This window comes from Gobius niger (genome assembly GCF_951799975.1).
Source record: "Gobius niger genome assembly, chromosome: 16".
Taxonomy (NCBI): Eukaryota; Metazoa; Chordata; class Actinopteri; order Gobiiformes; family Gobiidae; genus Gobius; species Gobius niger.
In genome coordinates, this window is record NC_136867.1 from 30,311,477 (window position 1) to 30,335,601 (window position 24,125).

General features: G+C 42.8%; 1 protein-coding gene and 1 long non-coding RNA gene across 3 annotated transcripts; one reads left to right on the forward strand and one right to left on the reverse strand.

Annotated features, from left to right (window-relative positions):
• strn3 (striatin, calmodulin binding protein 3) lies at positions 1-24,125 on the reverse strand. The gene is made up of 16 exons (XM_079573789.1): positions 23,642-24,125; positions 15,228-15,331; positions 13,744-13,817; positions 13,591-13,669; positions 13,320-13,475; positions 11,780-11,909; positions 9,201-9,333; positions 8,976-9,112; positions 7,373-7,551; positions 5,979-6,026; positions 5,488-5,609; positions 3,196-3,363; positions 2,853-2,993; positions 1,953-2,060; positions 1,549-1,635; positions 1-176 (listed from the first exon to the last, which is right to left on the reverse strand). The coding sequence occupies exons 1-16, from the start codon at positions 23,906-23,908 to the stop codon at positions 7-9; spliced, it is 2,103 nt and encodes a 700-aa protein (XP_079429915.1). The 5' UTR covers positions 23,909-24,125; the 3' UTR covers positions 1-6.
• On the forward strand, positions 4,945-5,514 carry LOC306975963. 2 transcript variants are annotated; one of them, XR_013793733.1, is made up of 5 exons: positions 4,945-5,028; positions 5,062-5,131; positions 5,186-5,232; positions 5,298-5,340; positions 5,380-5,471. It is a non-coding gene; the product is annotated as an uncharacterized lncRNA (long non-coding RNA). The 2 variants fall into 2 exon arrangements; XR_013793732.1 differs by lacking the exons at positions 5,298-5,340; positions 5,380-5,471 and adding an exon at positions 5,477-5,514.

The window sequence follows — 24,125 nt, forward strand, 5'->3', positions numbered from 1 at the left end:
CTCAGCTCAGACGTAGACCCTGGCCAGGGCGTCGGCGCCGGCGGAGGCGATGAAAGCCTTGGACGGGTGGAAGGCCACGTCGTAAATGGCCTCCTCGCTCTTCTTCCTGTGAGCCGTGATCTCCTGGACGCACGTCTTCGAGTCCAGGTTCCACAGCCGCACCGAGCAGTCGTGACCTGCAGGGGGAAGCACACACACACAAAAGGTCACCAACAGGTCAAAGGGGCGGGGTTTATGTTCAGAAATTATAATTAAAGGGGGGTATTACGCAAAATGGACTTTTTCAAGCTTTCCATCATGTTATTCTGTCACTCCCTCATTAAAAACATGGCTGAAGTGTTGCCTTGGCACATTCACGTATTTCTGAGTAATCTGTAAAAACTCTGATGGCGGCCATTTTAGGGATAGGTTTGCCTGAGTCCTCCTAGGAACGCCCCCACCTCCTGGAGACGCCTCCGAGCTTTGGTCACCAGCCGAGTAACCAACCACTGCTCCTCAGCAGAACCCCCTCCCCACTGATGCCACAGACAGCGTGTGGAGGGGGCGTGTCTAAAGGCTCAGAGGTTCGTGTCCTCTGAACTCCCGCCTGAACCGAGAGGATCTTTTTCCTCACGTCAACAGATCTTTTTTCTATCATTTTTTTGTTGGGTATTCAACTCATTTTTGTAACTTTTTTGTAATTTTTCTTCAATTTTTTTAATAAATTTTTTGTAATTTTTTTGTCACATTTTTGTCATTTTTTCTTCCATTTTTTATCAAATTTTTGTCATATTTTTGTAAAAAAAAAAAAACTTGCATCAATTTATTGTCAATTTCTTGTCACACTTTTTGCCACTTTTTCTGAAAATATTGTAGCAATTTTTTGTCTTTTTTTTGTCCATTTTTTATCAACTTTTTGTCACATTATTGGTTTTTTTGTCATTTTTTCTTCCATTTTTTAAATCAATTTTTTGTCATTTTTTTTGTCAAATTTTATCAATTTTTTGTCATTTTTTTGTCAAATTTTATCAAATTTTTGTCATTTTTTCTTCAATTTTTTTTAATCAATTTTTTGTAACATTTTTGCCACTTTTTCATAAATTTTCCGTAACTTTTTTGTCACATTTCCATCATTGTTTTCGTCTCAGTTTTGTTGCTCTTTTCACACCTTTTTCCCAGAAGCTTTTGGATTGGGGTAAAGCCAAACTGGAGAAAATGCTCTCGGTTCAGGTGGGAGTTAAGGGGTTCTTAAAGAGACAGAGGCCTATTTCAAGACATTCACTCCAGCCATTTTGAGAGAGACATTTTATACAAGGCAGTTATTCTGATTTACTGCATTTACAGACCAGCAGAAGGTTTGTCATCATTGTAGTGGGATATAGACTGGTGCTGTGGGACTAAAAAAAGCAGAACACCCCCTCTTTAATATAGAAGGTGCAGTTACACATGTGACCTGAGGTGGCAGTAGTGAGTATAAAATGGCCAACTTGCATCCAGCCCCTTTAAAGTGTATTAAATAAACGCATGTGACTCTTCTTCTTCTTCTAAAGTAAACGAAGAGTAACTTACTCCCTGACATCAGGTAGATGCCGTTTGGATCCACGGCTAAACTGGTGACGGCGTCGAGATGCGCCACCATCGAGTGGATCGTTTTTCCTGCAACGGAAACAAACAGAACCATCGTTAGAGAAACGAGAGGAACTGGGTCTAAACCAGGACCAGACTACGACCAGACCGGGCTGTTTGGAGTATCGATAAAAATCAAGGTATCGAGAGGAAGAATGGAAAAAAAAAGTTATTTTTACATTTTTTTTTCTTATTTTTCCAAAATTTGTAGTACTTATATTTTCCCTATTTCTTTTCTTTTCTCTTTTTATTTTTGCGGTCGTCGTTGTAGCAGTAGTAGTAGTAGTAGTATTTGTAGTATTTGTAGTAGTAGTAGTAGTAGTAGTAGTAGTATTTGCAGCACAGACCTGACTTGTTGTCGAAGAACTTGATGTTACGGTCCTCGTGGGCCGTGATGGTCACCGGGAGCGTGGGGTGACTGACCACGCGGTTGATGTGGTTAGAGCCCGGCGCCGCTGCAGAGAGAGCGGTACAGTTAGCCTAGCACTAGACTAGCCTAGCACTAGCCTAGCACTAGCCCAGCACTAGCCTAGCCAAGCACTAGCCCAGCACTAGCCTAGCCCAGCACTAGCACAGCACTAGCCTAGCACTAGCCCAGCACTACCCTAGTACTAGCGCAGCACTAGCGCAGCACTAGCCTAGCACTAGCCCAGCACTAGCCCAGCACTAGCCCAGCACTAGCCCAGCACTAGCCCAGCACTAGCCCAGCACTAGCCCAGCACTAGCCCAGCACTAGCCCAGTACTAGTCCAGCACTAGCCTAGCACTAGCCCAGCACTAGCCCAGCACTAGCCCAGCACTAGCCTAGCACTAGCCCAGCACTAGCACTAGCCTAGCCTAGCACTAGCACTAGCCTAGCCTAGCACTAGCACAGCACTAGCCTCGCCTAGCACTAGCCTCGCCTAGCACTAGCCCAGTACTAGTCCAGCACTAGCCTAGCACTAGCCTAGCACTAGCCCAGTACTAGTCCAGCACTAGCCCAGCACTAGCCTAGCACTAGCCCAGCACTAGCCCAGCACAAGCCCAGCACTAGCCTAGCACTAGCCTAGCACTAGCCCAGTACTAGCCCAGTACTAGCCCAGCACTAGCCTAGCACTAACCCAGCACTAGCCCAGCACTAGCCTAGCACTAGCCCAGCACTAGCACTAGCCTAGCCCAACACTAGCCCAGCACTAGCCCAGCACTAGCCTAGCGTTACAGTTAGCCGCGGCGCCGCGCAGCGAGCGGAATGGCGCCCGGGTTACTCACCGCCGTCGCCCTGCGCCTTCAGCACCAGCGCGCTCTGGGACGTCTCCAGGTCGTACAGAACCACGTCGCCGGAGCTGAACGACGCCACCATGTGGGCGGGGTCGGTACCGTTGAAGTCCACGGAGGTCGGGACGCCGTGCTCTGAAGGGAGAGGGGGCGGGGTTAGTCGCCATGGAGACGCAGGTGTCAGGGGAGGGAGGTGAACGAGGGATGCAGCCGATACACTGCCAGTGCTGATGTTCTAATTATTTTATTATCGTTTATATTTCTGATTTTTACTTTTACTCATTGTACATAAGATACTTTTATGATTCTGATTATTATGATGATGATGATGATGTACCTCCGTCCGCGTTGAAGGTGCAGATGCAGGGCTGCCTCTCCTGGGGGTGCCACAGTTTGACGGTGCCGTCGGCGGAGCAGGAGAGCAGCCGGTTCTTGATCCCGCTGAAGGCCAGGCCCCACACGGCGTCCGAGTGACCGGTCCACGAGCCCGCCAGCACGCTGCAGTCTGATAGGACGAGAGCAGACACGGGCAGCCAATCAGAGACGAGGACCAGAGCAGACACGGGCAGCCAATCAGAGACGAGGACCAGAGCACACACGGGCAGCCAATCAGAGACGAGGACGAGAGGAGACACGGGCAGCCAATCAGAGACGAGGACCAGAGCAGACACGGGCAGCCAATCAGAGACGAGGACGAGAGGAGACACGGGCAGCCAATCAGAGACGAGGACCAGAGCACACACGGGCAGCCAATCAGAGACGAGGACCAGAGCAGACACGAGCAGCCAATCAGAGACGAGGACCAGAGCAGACACGAGCAGCCAATCAGAGACGAGGACCAGAGCAGACACGGGCAGCCAATCAGAGAGGAGGACCAGAGCACACACGGGCAGCCAATCAGAGACGAGGACCAGAGCAGACACGGGCAGCCAATCAGAGACGAGGACCAGAGCAGACACGGGCAGCCAATCAGAGACGAGGACGAGAGGAGACACGGGCAGCCAATCAGAGACGAGGACCAGAGCACACACGGGCAGCCAATCAGAGAGGAGGACCAGAGCAGACACGGGCAGCCAATCAGAGAGGAGGACCAGAGCAGACACGGGCAGCCAATCAGAGACGGGAACCAGAGCAGACACGGGCAGCCAATCAGAGACGAGGACCAGAGCAGACACGGGCAGCCAATCAGAGACGAGGACCAGAGCACACACGGGCAGCCAATCAGAGACGAGGACCAGAGCAGACACGGGCAGCCAATCAGAGACGAGGACCAGAGCACACACGGGCAGCCAATCAGAGACGAGGACCAGAGCAGACACGGGCAGCCAATCAGAGACGGGAACCAGAGCACACACACGGGCAGCCAATCAGAGACGAGGACCAGAGCAGACACGGGCAGCCAATCAGAGACGAGGACCAGAGCACACACGGGCAGCCAATCAGAGACGAGCAATGAGCAAAGTCAGGCTGAGCGCGGATCAGAACTTTCTCCACAGCGACATCTAGTGGCAAAGTGTCAGTACAACCACAGAGTTTCACAAGGTCGGTGTCGGTCTGGCTGAGTTCTGGCTGAGTTCTGGCTGAGTTCTGGGTTACCGACAAAAAATGCCAAAAAGAAATGACAAAAATGTGACAAAAATGTGACAAAAACGTGATAAAAATTTGACAAAAAAATGAAAAAATGTGACAAAATGACAAAAAAATTGATAAAAAAAATGATGAAAAAAATGAGACAAAATGCTACAAAAAAATGACAAAAATGTGATACAAATTTGATCTGGCTGAGTTCTGGGTTACCGACAAAAAATTTACGAAAAAATGACAAAAATGTGACAAAAATGGGATAAAAATGTGACAAAAAATGAAAAAATGCCAAAAATGTGACAAAAACGTGATAAAAATGTGACAAAAATGAAAAAATGTGACAAAAAATGCCAAAAATGTGACAAAAACGTGATAGAAAATTGACTAAATGACAAAAATTTGATAAAAAACTGATGAAAAAAATGACAAAAATGTGATACAAATTTGATCTGGCTGAGTTCTGGGTTACCGGAAGTGTCGTTCTGGCTGAGTTCTGGCTGAGTTCTGGTTACCGTAAGTGTCGTAGGGGTCGGTGTTGGTCTGGCTGAGTTCTGGTTTACCGTAAGTGTCGTAGGGGTCAGTGTTGGTCTGGCTGAGTTCTGGCTGAGTTCTGGCTGAGTTCTGGCTGAGTTCTGGCTGAGTTGTGGTTTACCGTAAGTGTCGTAGGGGTCGGTGTTGGTCTGGCTGAGGTCTGGCTGAGTTCTGGTTACCGTAAGTGTCGTTCTGGCTGAGTTCTGGCTGAGTTCTGGTTACCGTAAGTGTCGTAGGGGTCGGTGTCGGTCTGGCTGAGGTCTGGCTGAGTTCTGGCTGAGTTCTGGTTACCGTAAGTGTCGTTCTGGCTGAGTTCTGGCTGAGTTCTGGCTGAGTTCTGGTTTACCGTAAGTGTCGTTCTGGCTGAGTTCTGGCTGAGTTCTGGCTGAGTTCTGGTTACCGTAAGTGTCGTTCTGGCTGAGTTCTGGCTGAGTTCTGGGTTACCGTAAGTGTCGTAGGGGTCGGTGTCGGTCTGGCTGAGTTCTGGCTGAGTTCTGGCTGAGTTCTGGTTTACCGTAAGTGTCGTAGGGGTCGGTGTTGGAGCTGGGGATGTTCCACCAGTGAATGACGGAGTCCAGGCCGCCGCTGAAGCACTGCTCTCCGCTCGGCGTCACCGTGAGGGACAGGACGGGACCTCTGCGGCAGACGGGACATGGTGGTCACATGATGGTGGTACTTACACCCCGGGAGACTACAGTGTGTGGTACTAACACCCCGGGAGGCTACAGTGTGTGGTACTTACACCCCGGGAGACTACAGTGTGTGGTACTAACACCCCGGGAGGCTACAGTGTGTGGTACTAACACCCCGGGAGACTACAGTGTGTGGTACTGACACCCCGGGAAACTACAGTGTGTGGTACTGACACCCCGGGAGACTACAGTGTGTGGTACCGTGTGTGGTACAGTGTGTGGTACCGTGTGTGGTACAGTGTGTGGTACCGTGTGTGGTACAGTGTGTGGTACCGTGTGTGGTACAGTGTGTGGTACCGTGTGTGGTACTTACATGTGAGCTCTGAACGTGTAAACGGGCTCCACATCGAACGAGGCACTTCTGCAAAACAAACACACGTTCAGGATTAGTTTATCTGTAGTCCTGGTTTAGTCCTGGTTTAGTCCAAGTTAACATTATTTCTTGCCGAGGACGGTCTTGGTGAGGTTTAATCCTGCTTTAGTCCCAGTTTAGACCCGGTTTAGTCCCGGTTTAGACCCGGTTTAGACCCGGTTTAGTCCCGGTTTAGACCCGGTTTAGACCCGGTTTAGTCCCGGTTTAGACCCGGTTTAGTCCCAGTTAACCCTTACTTCTTGGCGGGGACGGTCTTGGTGAGGTTTAGTCCAGGTTTAGTCCTGGTTTAGACCCGGTTTAGACCCGGTTTAGTCCCAGTTAACCCTTACTTCTTGGCGGGGACGGTCTTGGTGAGGTTTAGTCCTGCTTTAGTCCTGGTTTAGACCCGGTTTAGACCCGGTTTAGTCCCGGTTTAGACCCGGTTTAGTCCCAGTTTAGACCCAGTTTAGACCCAGTTAACCCTTACTTCTTGGCGGGGACGGTCTTGGTCAGGTTTAGTCCCGGTTTAGTCCCAGTTTAGACCCGGTTTAGACCCGGTTAACACTTACTTCTTGGCGGGGACGGTCTTGGTCAGGTTTAGTCCCGGTTTAGTCCCAGTTTAGACCCGGTTTAGACCCGGTTTAGACCCGGTTTAGACCCAGTTAACCTTACTTCTTGGCGGGGACGGTCTTGGTGAGGTTTAGTCCTGCTTTAGTCCTGCTTTAGTCCCAGTTTAGACCCGGTTTAGTCCCGGTTTAACCTTACTTCTTGGCGGGGACGGTCTTGGTGAGGTTTAGTCCAGGTTTAGTCCTGGTTTAGACCCGGTTTAGACCCGGTTTAGTCCCAGTTAACCCTTACTTCTTGGCGGGGACGGTCTTGGTGAGGTTTAGTCCTGCTTTAGTCCTGGTTTAGACCCGGTTTAGACCCGGTTTAGTCCCGGTTTAGACCCGGTTTAGTCCCAGTTTAGACCCAGTTTAGACCCAGTTAACCCTTACTTCTTGGCGGGGACGGTCTTGGTCAGGTTTAGTCCCGGTTTAGTCCCAGTTTAGACCCGGTTTAGACCCGGTTAACACTTACTTCTTGGCGGGGACGGTCTTGGTCAGGTTTAGTCCCGGTTTAGTCCCAGTTTAGACCCGGTTTAGACCCGGTTTAGACCCGGTTTAGACCCAGTTAACCTTACTTCTTGGCGGGGACGGTCTTGGTGAGGTTTAGTCCTGCTTTAGTCCTGCTTTAGTCCCAGTTTAGACCCGGTTTAGTCCCGGTTTAACCTTACTTCTTGGCGGGGACGGTCTTGGTGAGGTTTAGTCCTGCTTTAGACCCGGTTTAGACCCGGTTTAGACCCAGTTAAGCCTTACTTCTTGGCGGGGACGGTCTTGGTGAGGTTCCACAGCTTGATGGTGTGGTCCTCGGACACCGACAGCAGGGCCGGGTCCGTGGGGTGGAAGGCGACGGCTCGGACCCCGTCGAAGTGCGAGCGCAGCGTGTACTTGGGGTTCCACGTCTTCCTGAACGACGAGTCTTTACTCGACTGAAGCTGCGGAAACGAGGAAGAAGAAAACAGCTCCTTTAGACCCAGAATATACTTTGATTTAGCCTCGAGCTGGAGCATTTAAGGAAAAACAAACCCCTTAACTCCCACCTGAACTGAGCACATTTTCTCCAGTTTGGCTTTACCCCAATCCAAAAGCTTCTGGAAAAAAGGTGTGAAAATAGCGACAGAACTGAGACGAAAACCATGATGAAAATGTGACAAAAAATTGATGAAAAAGCCAGGTCACTCTTGCAAAAGAGATTCTAAATCTCAATGAGTTTTTACCTGGTTAAATAAAGGTTAAATTAAAAAAAAAAGACAAAAATGTCACAAAAAATGTAAAAAAAAATTGCCAAAAAAATTACAAAAAATGATGAAAAAGTGCCAAAAATGTCACAAAAAATTACAAAAAAATTGAAAAAGAAATGGACAAAAAATGTTGACAAAAAATGACACAAATAATGACGACAAAATGACAAAAGTGTGACAAAACATTTACAAAAAAATGGCAAATATGACCAAAAAGAGACAAAAAGTTGATGAAAAAATGATGAAAAATGATGAAAAATGATGAAAAAGTGCCAAAAATGGCACAAAAATTGAAAAAAATTGACACAAATTTGATAAAAAATTGACAAAAAGATGAAAAAAATAAAAAGACCAAAAAAATGACATAAAAAATGACGACAAAATGACAAAGTGTGACAAAACATTTACAAAAAATGATAAAAATGACCAAAAAGTGACAAAAAAATTGACGGAAAAATGACCAAAAAAACCCGACATAAATATGACAAAAGTGTGACAAAAAATGAAGAAAACATTTTACTAAAAAGTTACAAAAATGAGTTGATACCCCAAAAAATGATGGAAAAAAAATATGACGACATGAGGAAAAAGATCCATTTAGTTTTGTAGGTCTTAGCTTTCAAATGAGGCGTTACACTGGCCTCCAGGATTTGGGTAAAGCTGAACTGGAGAAAATGCTCTCGGTTCAGGCGGGAGTTAAGAGGTTAATGTAATGATATCGAAAGGTTTTACAGCAGCAACAAGTAAGTCGCAGCCTTTCCTGCTACACGTGGATACCAAACAGTCAGTATTTGTGAATGAAGACGCGCGGGAAACAGACAAGTTGGAGTCACTTCCTGGACAAATCTCAGAGAATAAACCTGGTACGGGGTAAGTTTGGTCTTTTTAATCCTCTGACATGAAAACGAAGCTGTTAAAGGAGAAAAGTAGCAAAAAATCTCTGCCTCGACCACTGTGTGAAGATTTGCAAACTTTCCATCAAACAGAGGAATGAGGGAAATCTACCTTTGGGAAACTGTAAATAAATTGTGCAGAATAGTTTAGTATTTGATCTTATTGACTCGATGGCAGTGTGACTCCTCCCTGAAGAACCTGACGCCTGATTAAAAGCCCCTCACGTCGTATCCGTAGTCGGCCTCGTCGTTGGTCACGGTGAGGTCGGCGAGGTCGCCCAGTCCCAGGACGCTCTCCAGAACGGCCTCCCCGCCCAAAAGGAAGGACTTCCCTCGGCCCGACGGGAACGACAGCGGCTCGGCTGGAAACAAACGCAAATCATTCCTTTCCCACAAACAAAACCCTGACGAGAAAGAACTGAATGAATCCGAGTCCCTTTAAAGTCTTACCCCACTCGGTGCCGTCCCCGGAGCTGCGGGCCTCGCCGGCGCCCTCTCCGTCCTCCGTGACCAGGAAGTCGAACTCCTTCAGCGCCTCCTCGGTGTCGGCGTCTTCCTCCGACGCCAGGCCCTCGTTCCCCGACTGCAAACACACGAGTCGGCTTTAGGGCTTAGGGTCGAAGGTCACGGGGGCTGTAGAAAAGTGTCATGAACCTCTCACCACCCGCCTAAACCGAATGCCTTCTGTCCTCTTTGGCTGTTATATAGGCCTGTGTAACGCCTCATTTGAAAGCTAAGACCCACAAAACGAAAGTTACGTATGTAACTACGGTTCTATGAATCCCAGATGGTGCTGTAAGCACTGAATGTTCCCTACGCATGCGCGAGGGGAACATTCAGTGCTTACAGCACCGCCTCTGGCGGTCAGGAGGGATGAAATAGAACTGACCTTTTTCCTCGTGTTGTTGCTGTGTTGTGTCACCTTTTGCATGTTTTAAATTTTTGTCATTTTTTAGGTTGAGTTTTTGTCACATTTTTGTTTAATTTTTGTTTAATTTTTGTTTAATTTTTGTTTAATTTTTGTTTAATTTTTGTCACATTTTTGTTGAATTTTTGTCACATTTTTGTTGCGTTTACATCCTTGTTTTCTTCTCATTTTTTGTGGCTGTTTTGGTGTTTTTTCCCAAGAAGCTTTTGGATTGAGGTAAAGCCAAACTGGAGGAAATGGGATCCGTTCAGGTGGGGGTTAAGAGGTTAAGTGTCATTATATTCAAACTATGGGGAAAGACCAGGGAGCGCCGCCATGTTGGAGTACGTCTGGTCCAAAATGTAAAAAATAATTTATAATAAAAATTAATAATTTTCCAAAATATTTTTTTTTTAAATCCAAACTTCCAAAAATTTCGAAACATTTCAAAACTATTTTTTTTTATTTTTTAACTTTCACATTTTTTTGCTTTTTACATTTTTTTTTTACTTTTACATTTTTTTCTAAACTTTTTCGAAACGGTTTCAAAATTCCCTAAAAAAAATCTAATTTCACCAACATTTTTCACACTTTTTGTAAATTTTTCAACTTTTCCAAACTGTTTCCCCACAAAGGAAATGACCATATTTGGATTAAAGCGTCATCTCGGTCACAGCCTTTCCTGCTACACTTGGATACCAAACATTTCAGTATTTGTGAATGAATAAGCTCAGGAAAGACTATTACCTTGTACCTGTATATAATGTGTCTCCTGGTGTGTACTCTGTAGTAGTTTGCAGTATTTTCGCAGTATTTCCGCAGTAGTACCTGGTGTATCTTGTGTTTCCGGGCGCGGGGCGTGTACTCTGTAGTAGTTTGCAGTATTCCCGCAGTACTTGCAGTAGTACCTGGTGTATCTTGTGTTTCCGGGCGCGGGGCGTGTACTCTGTAGTATTTCCGCAGTACTCGCAGTAGTACCTGGTGTATCTTGTGTCTCCTGGTGTGTACCCTGTAGTAGTTTGCAGTATTCCCGCAGTACTCGCAGTAGTACCTGGTGTATCTTGTGTTTCCGGGCGCGGGGCGTGTACCCTGTAGTAGTTTGCAGTATTTCCGCAGTACTCGCAGTAGTACCTGGTGTATCTTGTGTTTCCGGGCGCGGGGCGTGTACTCTGTAGTATTTCCGCAGTACTCGCAGTAGTACCTGGTGTATCTTGTGTCTCCTGGTGTGTACTCTGTAGTATTTCCGCAGTACTCGCAGTAGTACCTGGTGTACCTTGTGTTTCCGGGCGCGGGGCGTGTACCCTGTAGTAGTTTGCAGTATTCCCGCAGTACTCGCAGTAGTACCTGGTGTATCTTGTGTCTCCTGGTGTGTACTCTGTAGTAGTTTGTAGTACTCGCAGTAGTACCTGGTGTATCTTGTGTCTCCTGGTGTGTACTCTGTAGTAGTTTGTAGTAATCGCAGTAGTACCTGGTGTATCTTGTGTCTCCTGGTGTGTACTCTGTAGTAGTTTGCAGTATTTCCGCAGTACTCGCAGTAGTACCTGTGTATCTTGTGTCTCCTGGTGTGTACTCTGTAGTAGTTTGCAGTATTCCCGCAGTACTCGCAGTAGTACCTGGTGTATCTTGTGTTTCCGGGCGCGGGGTGTGTACTCTGTAGTAGTTTGTAGTACTCGCAGTAGTACCTGGTGTATCTTGTGTTTCCGGGCGCGGGGCGTGTACTCTGTAGTAGTTTGTAGTACTCGCAGTAGTACCTGGTGTATCTTGTGTTTCCGGGCGCGGGGCGTGTACTCTGTAGTAGTTTGTAGTACTCGCAGTAGTACCTGGTGTATCTTGTGTTTCCGGGCGCGGGGCGTGTACTCTGTAGTAGTTTGTAGTACTCGCAGTAGTACCTGGTGTATCTTGTGTTTCCGGGCGCGGGGCGTGTACTCTGTAGTAGTTTGCAGTATTTTCGCAGTATTTCCGCAGTAGTACCTGGTGTATCTTGTGTTTCCGGGCGCGGGGCGTGTACTCTGTAGTAGTTTGTAGTACTCGCAGTAGTACCTGGTGTATCTTGTGTTTCCGGGCGCGGGGCGTGTACTCTGTAGTAGTTTGCAGTATTTTCGCAGTATTTCCGCAGTAGTACCTGGTGTATCTTGTGTTTCCGGGCGCGGGGCGTGTCCATCATGTCTGACTCCGCCTCCTCGTCCTCGTCTTCGTCGCTGTCCTCGGCGTTTTCCAGGAAGTTGAAAGTCTCCAGGACGTCGCCCGGACTCCTGAGCGAGACAAGAGACACGGGTTCAACTCCGAACTTTACCAGAGGCGGGAAATACTTCGACGACAACTCTTTTTTTTTTTACCCAATTATTAGACGATTTCTTTTTCTTCACCCAATTTTTCCCTCATTATTTACCAATGTTCTCTCCATTTTGTGCCATTTTTAATTATTAAAAAAAAAATCTAATTATATATATATGAACAAAATCCCCTCATTTGTTTTTACATTCTTCCCCAATATGTAGATTTGTTTATTTTTTTATTTTTAAAATTTTTGCTAATTTCTTTTTTCAACTTTTTTCCCAATTTTCTAGAATTTTTTTTTCCAATTTATTTAATATTGGGGGTTTTTTGGGGCATTTTTCCTCTTTTGTCTTTTTTCTTTTTTTTACCCAATTATGAGACGATTTCTTTTTCTTCCCCCAATTTTTCCCTCATTATTTACCAATGTTCTCTCCATTTTCCCTCTAATTTTCCACAACTTTTTCCTCCATTTTGTGCCATTTTTAAATATTAAAAAAAAATTCAAATTATAAAAAAAATCCCCTATTTTTTTTTACATTCTTCCCCAATATGTATGTATTTATTTATTTATTTTTTACAATTTTTCCTATTTTTTCCTCCCAAATTATTTCCATTTTTTATACCCCCTATTTTCCCCTTGGGACCCACAAAACTGATCCTTTCCTCGTGTTGTTGCTGTGTTGTGTCACCTTTTGTATGTTTTGAGTTTTTGTCACATTTTTGTCATTTTTTAGGTAGAATTTTTGTCACATTTTTATTGAATTTTTGTCCTTTTTTTATTGAATTTTTGTAATTTTTTGTTGAATTTTTGTCACATTTTTGTTGAATTTTTGTCACATTTTTATTGAATTTTTGTCACATTTTGTTGAATTTTTGTCATTTTTTATAGAATTTTTGTCACATTTTTATTGAATTTTTGTCACATTTTGTTGAATTTTTGCCACTTTTTGGTTGAATTTTAGTCACATTTTTGTTGAATTTTTGTCACATTTTTGTTGAATTTTTGTCACATTTTGTTGAATTTTTGTCACTTTTTGGTTGAATTTTTGTCACATTTTTGTTGAATTTTTGTCACATTTTTATTGAATTTTTGTCACATTTTGTTGAATTTTTGTCACATTTTTATTGAATTTTTGTCACATTTTTGTTGAATTTTTTTTTGGGTCTGGATTATAATACTGTATGTTTATAATATAATCAGATTACGGTCTGGATTATAATACTGTATGTTTATAATGTAATCAGATTACGGTGTGGATTATAATACTGTATGTTTATAATATAATCAGATTATGGTCTGGATTATAATACTGTATGTTTATAATATAATCAGATTATGGTCTGGATTATAATACTGTATGTTTATAATATAATCAGATTAGGACCTCTTGTCTTTGGGTCGGTCGGTGCCGTTGATCAGGGGGAGGTTCTTGTTCTCCACGGCGCCGTTCTGCTCCGCCCCCGACAGTCCCAGGAGCGAGCGCACTCTCTGGGTCCGTACGTCCAGGATGGTGTCCGTGTAGCCCACCTCCTGCAGATACCTGAGCGACACACAAACAAACATCTCTGGGTAACTAGGACATGAGGCCCTGTGTGAAAAACCCTGAAGTATCCCTTTAATGTAAACCATCCCTTTAATGCGTGGCGAGCTCTTACTGTCGCAGCAGCTGCCGGCCCTGCTTCCAGGTCAGCTGACTGTTGGGAGGAACCGTAGACACGTCCGAGTCTCTGGAGTCTGAGAACCACAGGACAGAAGGTCAGTGATGAAAAGCAAAGCTCACGTGGACGTCACAGCGAGGCGAGTCTGACCGGAGTCGAAGCTCGGCGCCTTCATCTCCCCCTGGTTCAGCTCCGTGCCGTATTTCAGTCTGTGAAACTTCGCTCTGGCGGAGGAAAGACACAGCGTCACAATGTTATACACATTCAGGAATATAAACCACATGTGACTGGCTCCATAACAATGATGGCAAACTGACAGAAAGATGGATTCTTATTTTTTTGTACAAATTTTTCCCAAAATGTTTTTTTTCAATTTATTTCCCAATTTTCTAGATTTTTTTTCCCCCAATTTATTTTATATTGTTTTTTTTGTGGCATTTTTCCTCTTTTGTCTTTTTTTTTTTTTACCCAATTATGAGCCAATTTCTTTTTCTTCCCCCAATTTTTCCGTCATTATTTACTAATTTTCCCTCTAATTTTCTCCAACTTTTTCCTCCATTTTGTGACATTTTTAATTATTTAAAAAATATTCAAATTATATATATATTAAAAAATCCCGGCCTTTTTTTTACATTCTTCCCCAATATGTAGATTTTAAATTTTTTTTCCTAATTTTTTTTCCAATTTATTTAATATTGGGTTTTTTTGTGGCATTTTTCCTCTTTTGTCTTTTTTTTTTTATTTTTATTTTTTTTTTTAACCAATTATGAGCCAATTTCTTTTTCTTCCCCCAATTATTCCCTTATTTTTCCAATTTTCTCTCCATTTTCCCTCTAATGTTAAACATTTTCCCCCAACTTTTTCCTCCATTTTGTGCCATTTTTTATTATTTAAAAAAAAAAAATCCCCTCATTTTTTTTACATTCTTCCAATATGTATTTTTTTTTTCTTCTTTTTTTTTTTTTTACAATTTTTCCTATTTTTTCCTCCCAATTTTTTTCCATTTTTAAAATTGTTTTTTCTCCCATATTTTCATCCCCCCCCCAGTTATTGTTTTGTTTACATTTTTCCTCATTTCTTTTTTTCCTCTTTTTTCCCCCATTCTTTTTTGTTTTTCCTCACGTCAGATTTTTTTTTCCATCATTTTTTTGTTGGGTATTCAACTCATTTTTGTAACTCATTTTTTTGTCATTTTTTGACACTTTTATTTTTTTTTTCGTCAATTTTTTTGTCACATTTTTGTAATTTTTTTTGTCAAATTTTTATCAATTTTTTGTCATTTTTTTTTCCACTTTTTTGTCATTTATCAAATTTTTGTTATCTTTTTTTGTTACATTTTTGTCATTTTTTGGTCACATTTCTATCATTGTTTTCGTCTCAGTTTTGTCGCTATTTTCACAGCTTTTTTCCAGAAGCTTTTGGATTGGGGTAAAGCCAAACTGGAGAAAATGTGCTCGGTTCAGGTGGGGGTTAAGGGGTTAAACAGAGAAACATTGAATGTGTGAAGAACATAATAATAATCCTTTTGCTGTAAGTAAAGTCAAAAACATCCTTCAATGCCAATAATCAAAGTAACTCTGTTTTTTGACGACGTTTAGTGTTATTTTCTGGAGTGAAATGGACGATTCTCAAACCTCTCTTGCTTTAAGGCGAACTCCAACATCTTGATGCGTCGGACCAAGTCGCTCTTCAGGTTTTCTTGGCCTTTCCTCTCGCCCTGGAGGAACGCGATCCGCGCCTGGACACAACACACAAACGTTTACTCACATTTCCTCCCGTCTGCTGCAAAGACACACACTTTAACACAATAATCAAACATCACGTCTCTCCACCAGGGCCGGGACATCGGGGGGGGTTTGATGGGTGATAAAGGTGTTTAGAATCAGCCCACACTGCTCCTCTGGGGTCACAGTAAAGATGAGCATCAGCGTCCGCCATGACAAGAAGCCTCCGAATTGGGCTGTCAGTTAGGAAGGAGTTAGGGGGAGGAGCCTCAGTGCTAACTATCATAGCCACTTTAGCATAGGGACCTCTGGTGCTTCAAGGTTAAGGTGGGGGTAGATTAAAGGGACTATAAGGAGTTTAAAAATGTTAAAATTAAGTATTCTCCTCCCCCTACATGTTCCAGCCATGTCCTAATGTGTAGAATGAGCTCAGACCTGTTCACCACAACGGCCTCTAAAATCCTGTACGGTCACTCAGAAATGTCATAGGCTTAATATAGAAGGTGCAGTTACACATATGGCCTGAGGTGGCAGTAGTGAGTATAAAATGGCGAACTTGCTTCCAGCCCCTTTAAAGAAATACATCAACTTAAATGACTTCTGAACTGTTTCACTGTATTTCACTTTAACCTCTTAACTCCCGCCTGAACCCAGAGGATCTTTTTCCTCACGGCATCAGATTCAGATCAACAAATGTTTGTAACTTTTTTGTCATTTTTTGTCACATTTTCTTCACTTTTTCGTCAATTTATTATCAAATTTTTGTTTTTTGTTTTTTTCATTTCTGTATTTTTTTTTGTCACATTTTTGTCATTTTTTTGTCCATTTTTAAATCAAATTAGTGATATTTTTTGTCACATTTTTTTCTTTTTTTTATCACATTTTCGTCAAATTTTTGTCACTTTTCTGTCAATGTTTCCTCACTTTTTTGTCATCATTGTTTTCGTCTCAGTTTTGTTTAACCCCTTAACTCCCACCTGAACCGAGCACATTTTCTCCAGTTTGGCTTTACCCCAATCCAAAAGCTTCTGGAAAAAAGCTGTGAAAATAGCGACAAAACTGAGACGAAAACAATGATGAAAATGTGACACAAAAGTGACGAAAACATTGGCAAAAAGTGACGAAAATTAGATGAAAAAATAGCAAAAATTTCACAAAAAATTGCCAAAAAAGAGACAAAAAATGATAAAAATTTGATACAAAATTTATGAAAAAATGACAAAAAAGTTACAAAAATGAGTTGAATACCCAACAAAAAAATGATGGAAAAAAAATGTGATGACGTGAGGAAAAAGCTCCTCTCGGTTCAGGCGGGAGTTAAGAGGTTAATTAACCAGTTAAAGTAATATAATTTTAATTGACCAGTTAATTTTATAAAATAACCAGTTTTAGAAATGTATATTGATTGAAAGTAAGTAAGTAAGTAAGTAAGTAAGTAAGGAAGGAAGTAAGTAAGTTTATTAAGGAAGTAAGGACGGAAGGAAGGAAGGAGTAAATCTTTGACACGATTCTGTCCCAACATCAGAGCACACATTTAAACCTGGCTCTGAACAATATTTATATTTTGTCCTTAATAAAATCAACAACTGCATCGTCTCCTCAGAGCCCGTTTAGGTCTGAGTGTTTCTCTCTGTGGGGTCACACGGGGGTCGGGCTGCGTTTTTAGGGTCCCACACAGACAGGTGCGGCGACAGGTGGAGGTCACGAGGTCAGGGGGTCACGGGGTCAGGCCACAGCGCCGCTCAGTGGACGTGTCGGGAAACTTAAAACTAATCAGCAGCAGCTCGTTTAAGGCTGCTGCGGATTTGGAAACAGAAATGAAACAAGCTCAGATCTTTAACCTCTGAACTCCCGCCTGAACCGAGAGGAGCTTTTTCCTCACGTCAGCTGATTTTTTTGTTGGGTATTCAACTCATTTGTCACATTTTCGTTATTTTTCGTAAAATTTTTATCAATTTTTTGTAATTTTTTTGTCACGTTTTTGTCAAATTTTTCTAATTTTTTGTCACATTTTTGTGATTTTTTTTGTTAAATTTTTGTGATTTTTTTGTCACATTTTTCTCATTTTTTTCTCAAATTTTTCTCATTTTTTTCTCATTTTTCTCTCAAATATTTGTAGTTTTTTCGTCACATTTTTGTAATTTTTTCATCAATTTTTTGTCACGTTTTTGTCAAATTTGTATCAAATTTTTCTAATTTTTTGCCACATTTGTGATTTTTTTTGTCACATTTTTGTCATTTTTTTGTAACATTTTGTCACATTTTTTATCAAATTTGTGATTTTTTTCTCAAATTTTTGTCATTTTTTTGTCAAATTTTTGTCATTTTTTGTAACATTTTGTCACATTTTTGTCACATTTTTTCATCCCTTTTTTAACCAATTTTTTGTCATTTTTTTTTCCAATTTTTATCATTTTTTTTTCAATTTTTTGTCATTTTTTCGTCAATTTTTTCGTCAATTTTTTATCAAATTTGTCATTTTTTGTCACATTTTTTAATCCATTTTTTGTAATTTTTTTGTTACATTTTTATCAAATATTTGTCACATTTTTGTCATTTTTTCGTCAATTTCTTGTGACATTTTTGTTTTCTCACTTTTTGTCACATTTCCATCATTGTTTTCGTCTCAGTTTTGTTGCTATTTTCACAGCTTTTTTCCAGAAGCTTTTGGATTGGGGTAAAGCCAAACTGGAGAAAACGTGCTCGGTTCAGGCGGGAGTTAAGGGGTTAAATCTGAAATCACACCAGCTGAGACTGAACCGCTGCATGGAAGGATTTTGCTTGTTTTCGTGAAGTTTCCTCTTTCAAACCTGACCAGACGACTTTCACCCGAGAGGAATCTGTTCAAACGGTGGCGACACAAACTGGAAAAAGCTCAAACGAACCGAACGTTTAAGCTTCTGAAAGTCTCCTCCGCAGTTCGTGATGCGGCAGAATCCCCTGTACGTTCGGCGTCAGAGATTATTCAAATGTGGATAAAACCTCATCTCCAGGAGCTTAGAAGAAGAAAGTGACTCACAACGCGAGGGGAAAGTACGGCGTGAAGTATCGAGTATCAGGAAGGAGACGCCCGGGGAAAAAGGTTTAGGGAAAATCACATGGAGGCAGTTCTGAAGCTGCGGCAGGTTCTGAACATATTCATTTAAAGGTGTTTAAAGAGGGAGGATTTACATAACTGCTCACGTGCAGCCAAGAACTTGCCCAATTCCCATGAAGTCTGAGAGTCAATCATAGAAATCCTACATTTTCCTGGTGCAAGTTCTTCATCACTTTTTTTGTTGGGCAGTCGTCTCATTTTTGTCAAATTTGTATCACTTTTTTGTCACTTTTTCATCAAATTTTTCTCACTTTTTTTGTCAATTTTTTGTCCATTTTTGTCATTTTTTTGTCCACTTTTCATAAATTTTTCGTCAATGTTTTCTCACTTTTTTGTCACATTTCCATCATTGTTTTTGTCTCAGTTTTGTTGCTATTTTCACAGCTTTTTTCCAGAAGCGTTTGGATTGGGGTAAAGCTGGACCACCGATCAAAAGCCTCGTAGTAGATCATGGGGCTTCCGAGCATCCTGGGTAATGTAGTTCTAGGACGAAGGCTCGCAGCTAAACTGTATTTTTTCGTAAACTAGATCGATCTCACACGTATGGGCACGGTGGCGCTTGTGCCTCACAGGTCGAAGGTCCCGGGTTCGATTCCCACCTGGACGGGGCCTTTCTGTGTGGAGTTTGCGTGTTCTCCCCGTGTCTGCGTAGGTTAGCGGTAGGTTATAAAAACACATGCAATAGTTGAATCCTCCAGTCAGGTGTTTCTGACCACCAGCCTGGCTCCACATCATGGAGACGGGTCCCCGAGCGCCGGTGTACAATCGAAACAGACGGCTTGTCGAGTTGCACTACTTCTCGTTCCTGCGCAAGTGCAGAATTATCGAGTCATTTTACATTCAGCCATCAAGTTCCGCTTTTTCAGCAAATAACATGATTTAATAAATTTTACTGTCGAATTAGGCAGTCTATTCTACATGTAATTAGTAAATGACGTAGCTGCTAAAACAATTTGCCTCTAAATATCTGTATGTTGAAGATATTGGCTTTCAAAACAAAGTTTTGTCAATAATCAGAAAGCATGACCGTTTAAATGTAATAAAAGTTGCTGAGGAAAGAGTCGTCTGCTCTTTAATTACATAATATTATGCAAGACAAAGTTTCCTTTACTTATAGACTTTAAAACAGCTCTGCTTGTTACAAGTCTTTTCATGGTTTAGCTCCAAAGTCCATCACTGACATGTTAGAGCCGTATGAACCATCTCAGCCCTGAGAACTTCAGGGAGGGGCCTCCTGGTGGTTCCCAGAGTCAAGACTAAACACGGTGAGGCTGCGTTTCAGTTTCATGCAGCTAAAGTCAGATCAGTCTTCACGAGGATGTGAGACAAGCCTCAACTCTGACAATGTTCAAATCCAGGCTGAAAACAGTTCTTTTTACCAATGCATATGACTGAAAGTATTTTATCTGCACTCTGCCTTTTACTGTAATTGATTAATTTTATGTTGATGTTTTTATTGATTCCATTTGTTTTCTTGTATTTATGCAACTGTGTAGCACTTTGAATTGCCTTGTGTATGAATTGTGCTCTACAAATAAACTTGCCTTGCCTTGCCTTACCAGCTGTGAATAACTCGTTTTTGATAAGAGACAAAGACATGAGCACATGCGCGTTGATACGGTCAGTGCAGCTTGACAAAGAAGTGCATCTCGACGTTACACCGGCCCAGGCTGGAGCTCACTGCTCCTACAGGTCGCCCCAGAACGGGCCGAGCATTCGCACTCGCTACAAAACTTCAGGGCTGGTTTTCTCTGAATGAGAGAAGCCGCACTCGGGCAGAGCCTGAGCCCTTATAGAAGCTCCCACAGACTCCACACTTTACAGGCTGAGACACAACAAGGTTTAGAAGGTTTTGTCAGAGGGATTTTTTAATATCTAATTCCTAGCCTGATTTATTCAGCTTTGAAACCAAAAAAACAGGCGGAATTTGAGTTTTTACAGATTTTTTTCACTGATGATTAAACAAAATATCCAAAATCCCCTCTGAAAAAATCTTAGTACATTTTAATCTGGCTCAATTCATTATTTTGATTTCGTTGCCCAAAATATTGGCAATTTTGGCCATTTTAATGCAGAAAACGCCTTATTTTGTGAAAACATAAAATGACAGAAAAAATGCAATTCATTTTTTTCTCATATTTATATCAGTGATGTTCAGCAAAAGTTTCAAATTGACATCTCTACATTTTTTTCCCCCTATTCACCTGCAGCGTCTCGCCTTAATTCAGATAATTTTGTGTCTGATTTAAAGTGGGTCTTATTCGCGTTCCGTTGGCGCTTGGATTAGCTCAAACCGAATCAAATTCAACATAGATACAGACGGCATCTCTGGAATCGCCCATATATGATCATTTTTTAAAACAGTTAAGGGGAAAACAATTTAGAAAAAATGTATATTTTCTCTAATTATTCAAAAACTACTGGAACAAACGCTGAACTATCAATACAGTTTCTACTAAATAAAGATACAAAGACATGGGGAGGAGCAAAGTGGTTCAACAGCCCATAAATACATGAATGACGGAGAATGCTAACTTGATGCTACATGTTAGCATCGGGCTAATGCTAACGGTTAGCTAGCGCTTGCTACAACTACCGTTTTTTTCACTTCTACTGAACAATCTGTTGCGACAAAATATCCACATGGGCCCGATTTACACTGGACTTTATTTCTGTGTGATAAATAAGTTGACATTCCACCAGAAAATGGCTAAAAAGAGTGAAAAATTGTGTTTCTCTAAAGATTCTATTTTCCCCCTCTGTGAAGCCACGCCCCCTTCTATGACGAGATGCCGTCTGTATCTATAAAAGAACTTTTATTCAAGCAATTTTAAGTCATTTATCTCATTTAAGATGGTCATGTTTCCAGTGTTGTGCTTTACTTTGGGCTAATAATCAGCGGCAATCAAGAAAATTGTCCCTCCGCCAAGAAAGCTTGTCTACCCCTGCCATAAACAATGCCATTAATGTCTATCAATCAAGCCTATCCAGTATAAATCAGTGACTTAAACCGAATATGTCCAGCTTTCTTCTCAAAATGCTGACACTAATGGAATAAAACAGGGATTTTCCATCAAACCGGGGAATAAACAGAAATAGATGCACTTCATATCCCTGTGAAGCAGCAAACATTGTAAAGTAGAGCACGGGAGGTTAAATGGGTGTTAGTGCAGTGAGTAATCCTTATTTATTCTCACAGTGATCTTATAAAGCAGCTGTCTCTAACGGGGCCTGCTGTCAGCTGCTCCTGCCCGTGTTTCACCCGCATGTCCGCGTCAAACAGTCGCTTTATTCACTCCCTCCGGACAGATCACCCTCCGCGGACTCGGTCACCGCCGTCCCCGCTCATTTACAAGTGAAACATTAGAGGCGAACCGCGTGTATTTGTTTCCCAAAGCCGCAGAACAACGCGGAGCCCAGCGACCGTTAACGTTAGCTCGTTAGCTTTAGCCTAGCGCAGCGGCGGCGGCTAGCCCGATGCTAACCCGCTGCTAGCGTGACAAACCAAAATAGCCCCAAACCGAGATTACACCGCCGTCTGCCGGGTTCACAGACACCTCACCTCCCGCTGACTCCACCGGTTACGTAAAGTCCCCAAACGGACAGCTTTGTCACGAATTAAACTCTCACATTCACGGAAACAAGCGTTTTTCCACAAAGCTACTAAGCTAAGGGCTAAAGGCGATAGCCGTTAGCAAATGCGACCACTCTGCGACTATTTAACCACAAATAAACCGAACACCAATTAAATATGCGCTATTTCTATATTATATAATGTGTTTAAGGACTCCAGACTTCATTTGTGATATTCATTTATCTCCAAACAAGCTGTGAAAATGTGTTAGCTTCACACCAATGGGAAAATAAACACAAGGCTCCAGGCAGAGAAACATTCTCTCCTGGTTCCTCAAGCCAATTTAAGAAGCAAAGTGTGATCAAATGTAGGTTATGGACTAATATAAAACATGCAGGTTCATCTTCAGCTGGTTTCGTGTGTTTTAAAATCCAGCTATTAAACAAAATCTGGCATAAGAGGCTATAAAAAATAAATAGAAGAACCTATGTAGAGTGCACATCCATCTACAAACCACTTTATCTTCTTTTTTTTAAGTCACATTTACACAAAGAATGTGCAATAACGGGTGTCCTTATTCTCTGGGTTGGAATATTCCGCGATTTATTGCTGCAAATGAAATGATTATTCTATAACTGTGTCTCTTTGCACAACTTTCCACCGCTTTTACTGCTTTTCTCTATTTGAGGAAGGAACAGGGAGAGCTTTAAAAGACAACACAGCTCTGTCCGGGTAAACAAACTCAAAAGACACGACGTATAGATGTTTGTGAAGAGCAAACGCGGGCTGATGACCGCTGACCCCGACCAACGCAGACTCAAGTTCAGTTTGTTGATGATTAACTGCGGCTCGAACTGGAATAAATAAATGAAATTGTTGTTAAATGTGTGAATGGTAATGTGCCACCTGACAAGTTGTTGTTATGAAAATCACCATAAAGACACATAACACTGGGAGTATTCATGACTAACCCTGACTACTTTACTACTCAGATGACATCCCACTTTTATATGGGGGACCTTGAAGTTAAAATATCAATATTACACTTTCAAATATACTAACTTGGCTCCGAACTGGGTCGCCCACACATGATGGACTTTCGCCATCTCCCTCTCAGTAGGCGTAAACATGTTGTAAGTGTGTAAAAACCAATTAAAAACAAGCTAAATGGTTCAGACAAGCGACATCTCCCGACTCCTTTAATATATTTACAACTTTACTCAGCTAGTTTCTGCTTTTCCCAAGTCACTCCCCAAATAACACCATGGGAACTAAAAGAGTTCATCAAAATTTTACCCCAAGTGATTTTTTCTGAGTAAAACTAAACTATAAGGAACTGATGAGACTCCATCTATGACAAATGAGTCCTGATATTTTTGTCGACTCATAAACAACAAATATAAATGAAAAAGGACTAAATCATCAATATGAAAGATGTTCATGTCATTCAAAAGAACCGGTTTGTTCATGTGGAGAATGTCATTAAAAATGTTTGGATGCACAAATATCAGTGGAAAGTTGACATAGACATAGATTAAAAGTGAGAGGAAGTGCTGGGCTAACTCTTGACCATAACCACACATTATTATTAAAGTTAACGGTGCTTAAATGGAGGCTGAAGTCGGGTTTTCCGTGGGCTCCGGCGGCACTGACCTGCAGCTCGGCCCTCTCCACCTCCCAGTGCGCCCTCTCCATCTCGAAGCGGGCCCACTCGTGCTGGATGTAGTGGAGGATCCCCGGGATGGTGTACTGCTGCTGGAGCCTGGGCGGCTCGTCCATGGCCCCCCCTAGAGCCGGCCCTGGAGCCGCGGACAGAGGAGGAGGGGGGCCCGCCGCGCTGCCGTTACTGGCCGGCGGAGAGAGCTGCTGAGGCGGCGCGGACTGCCGTGTGGGTCCCGCTCCTCCCGGGAGTTCGTCCATGCTCCGCGCGCCTGTTCACGGCGGGGGGGAAGTCAAAAAAAAACGGGAGAGTCCCCCCCTCCTCGAGAGCTCCTGGAGGGGAAGGGAAGGGAGGGGAGGCCGGGCCGTGGCTGTGAGGAGGGCCGAGGATCAGGGCCCAGGACGCGGGGACTGTGTGTGGAGCTCCGCGGCCGCCATTATGGCTCTGTGCTTCGGTCACAGCGAGGCAGGAGGAGCA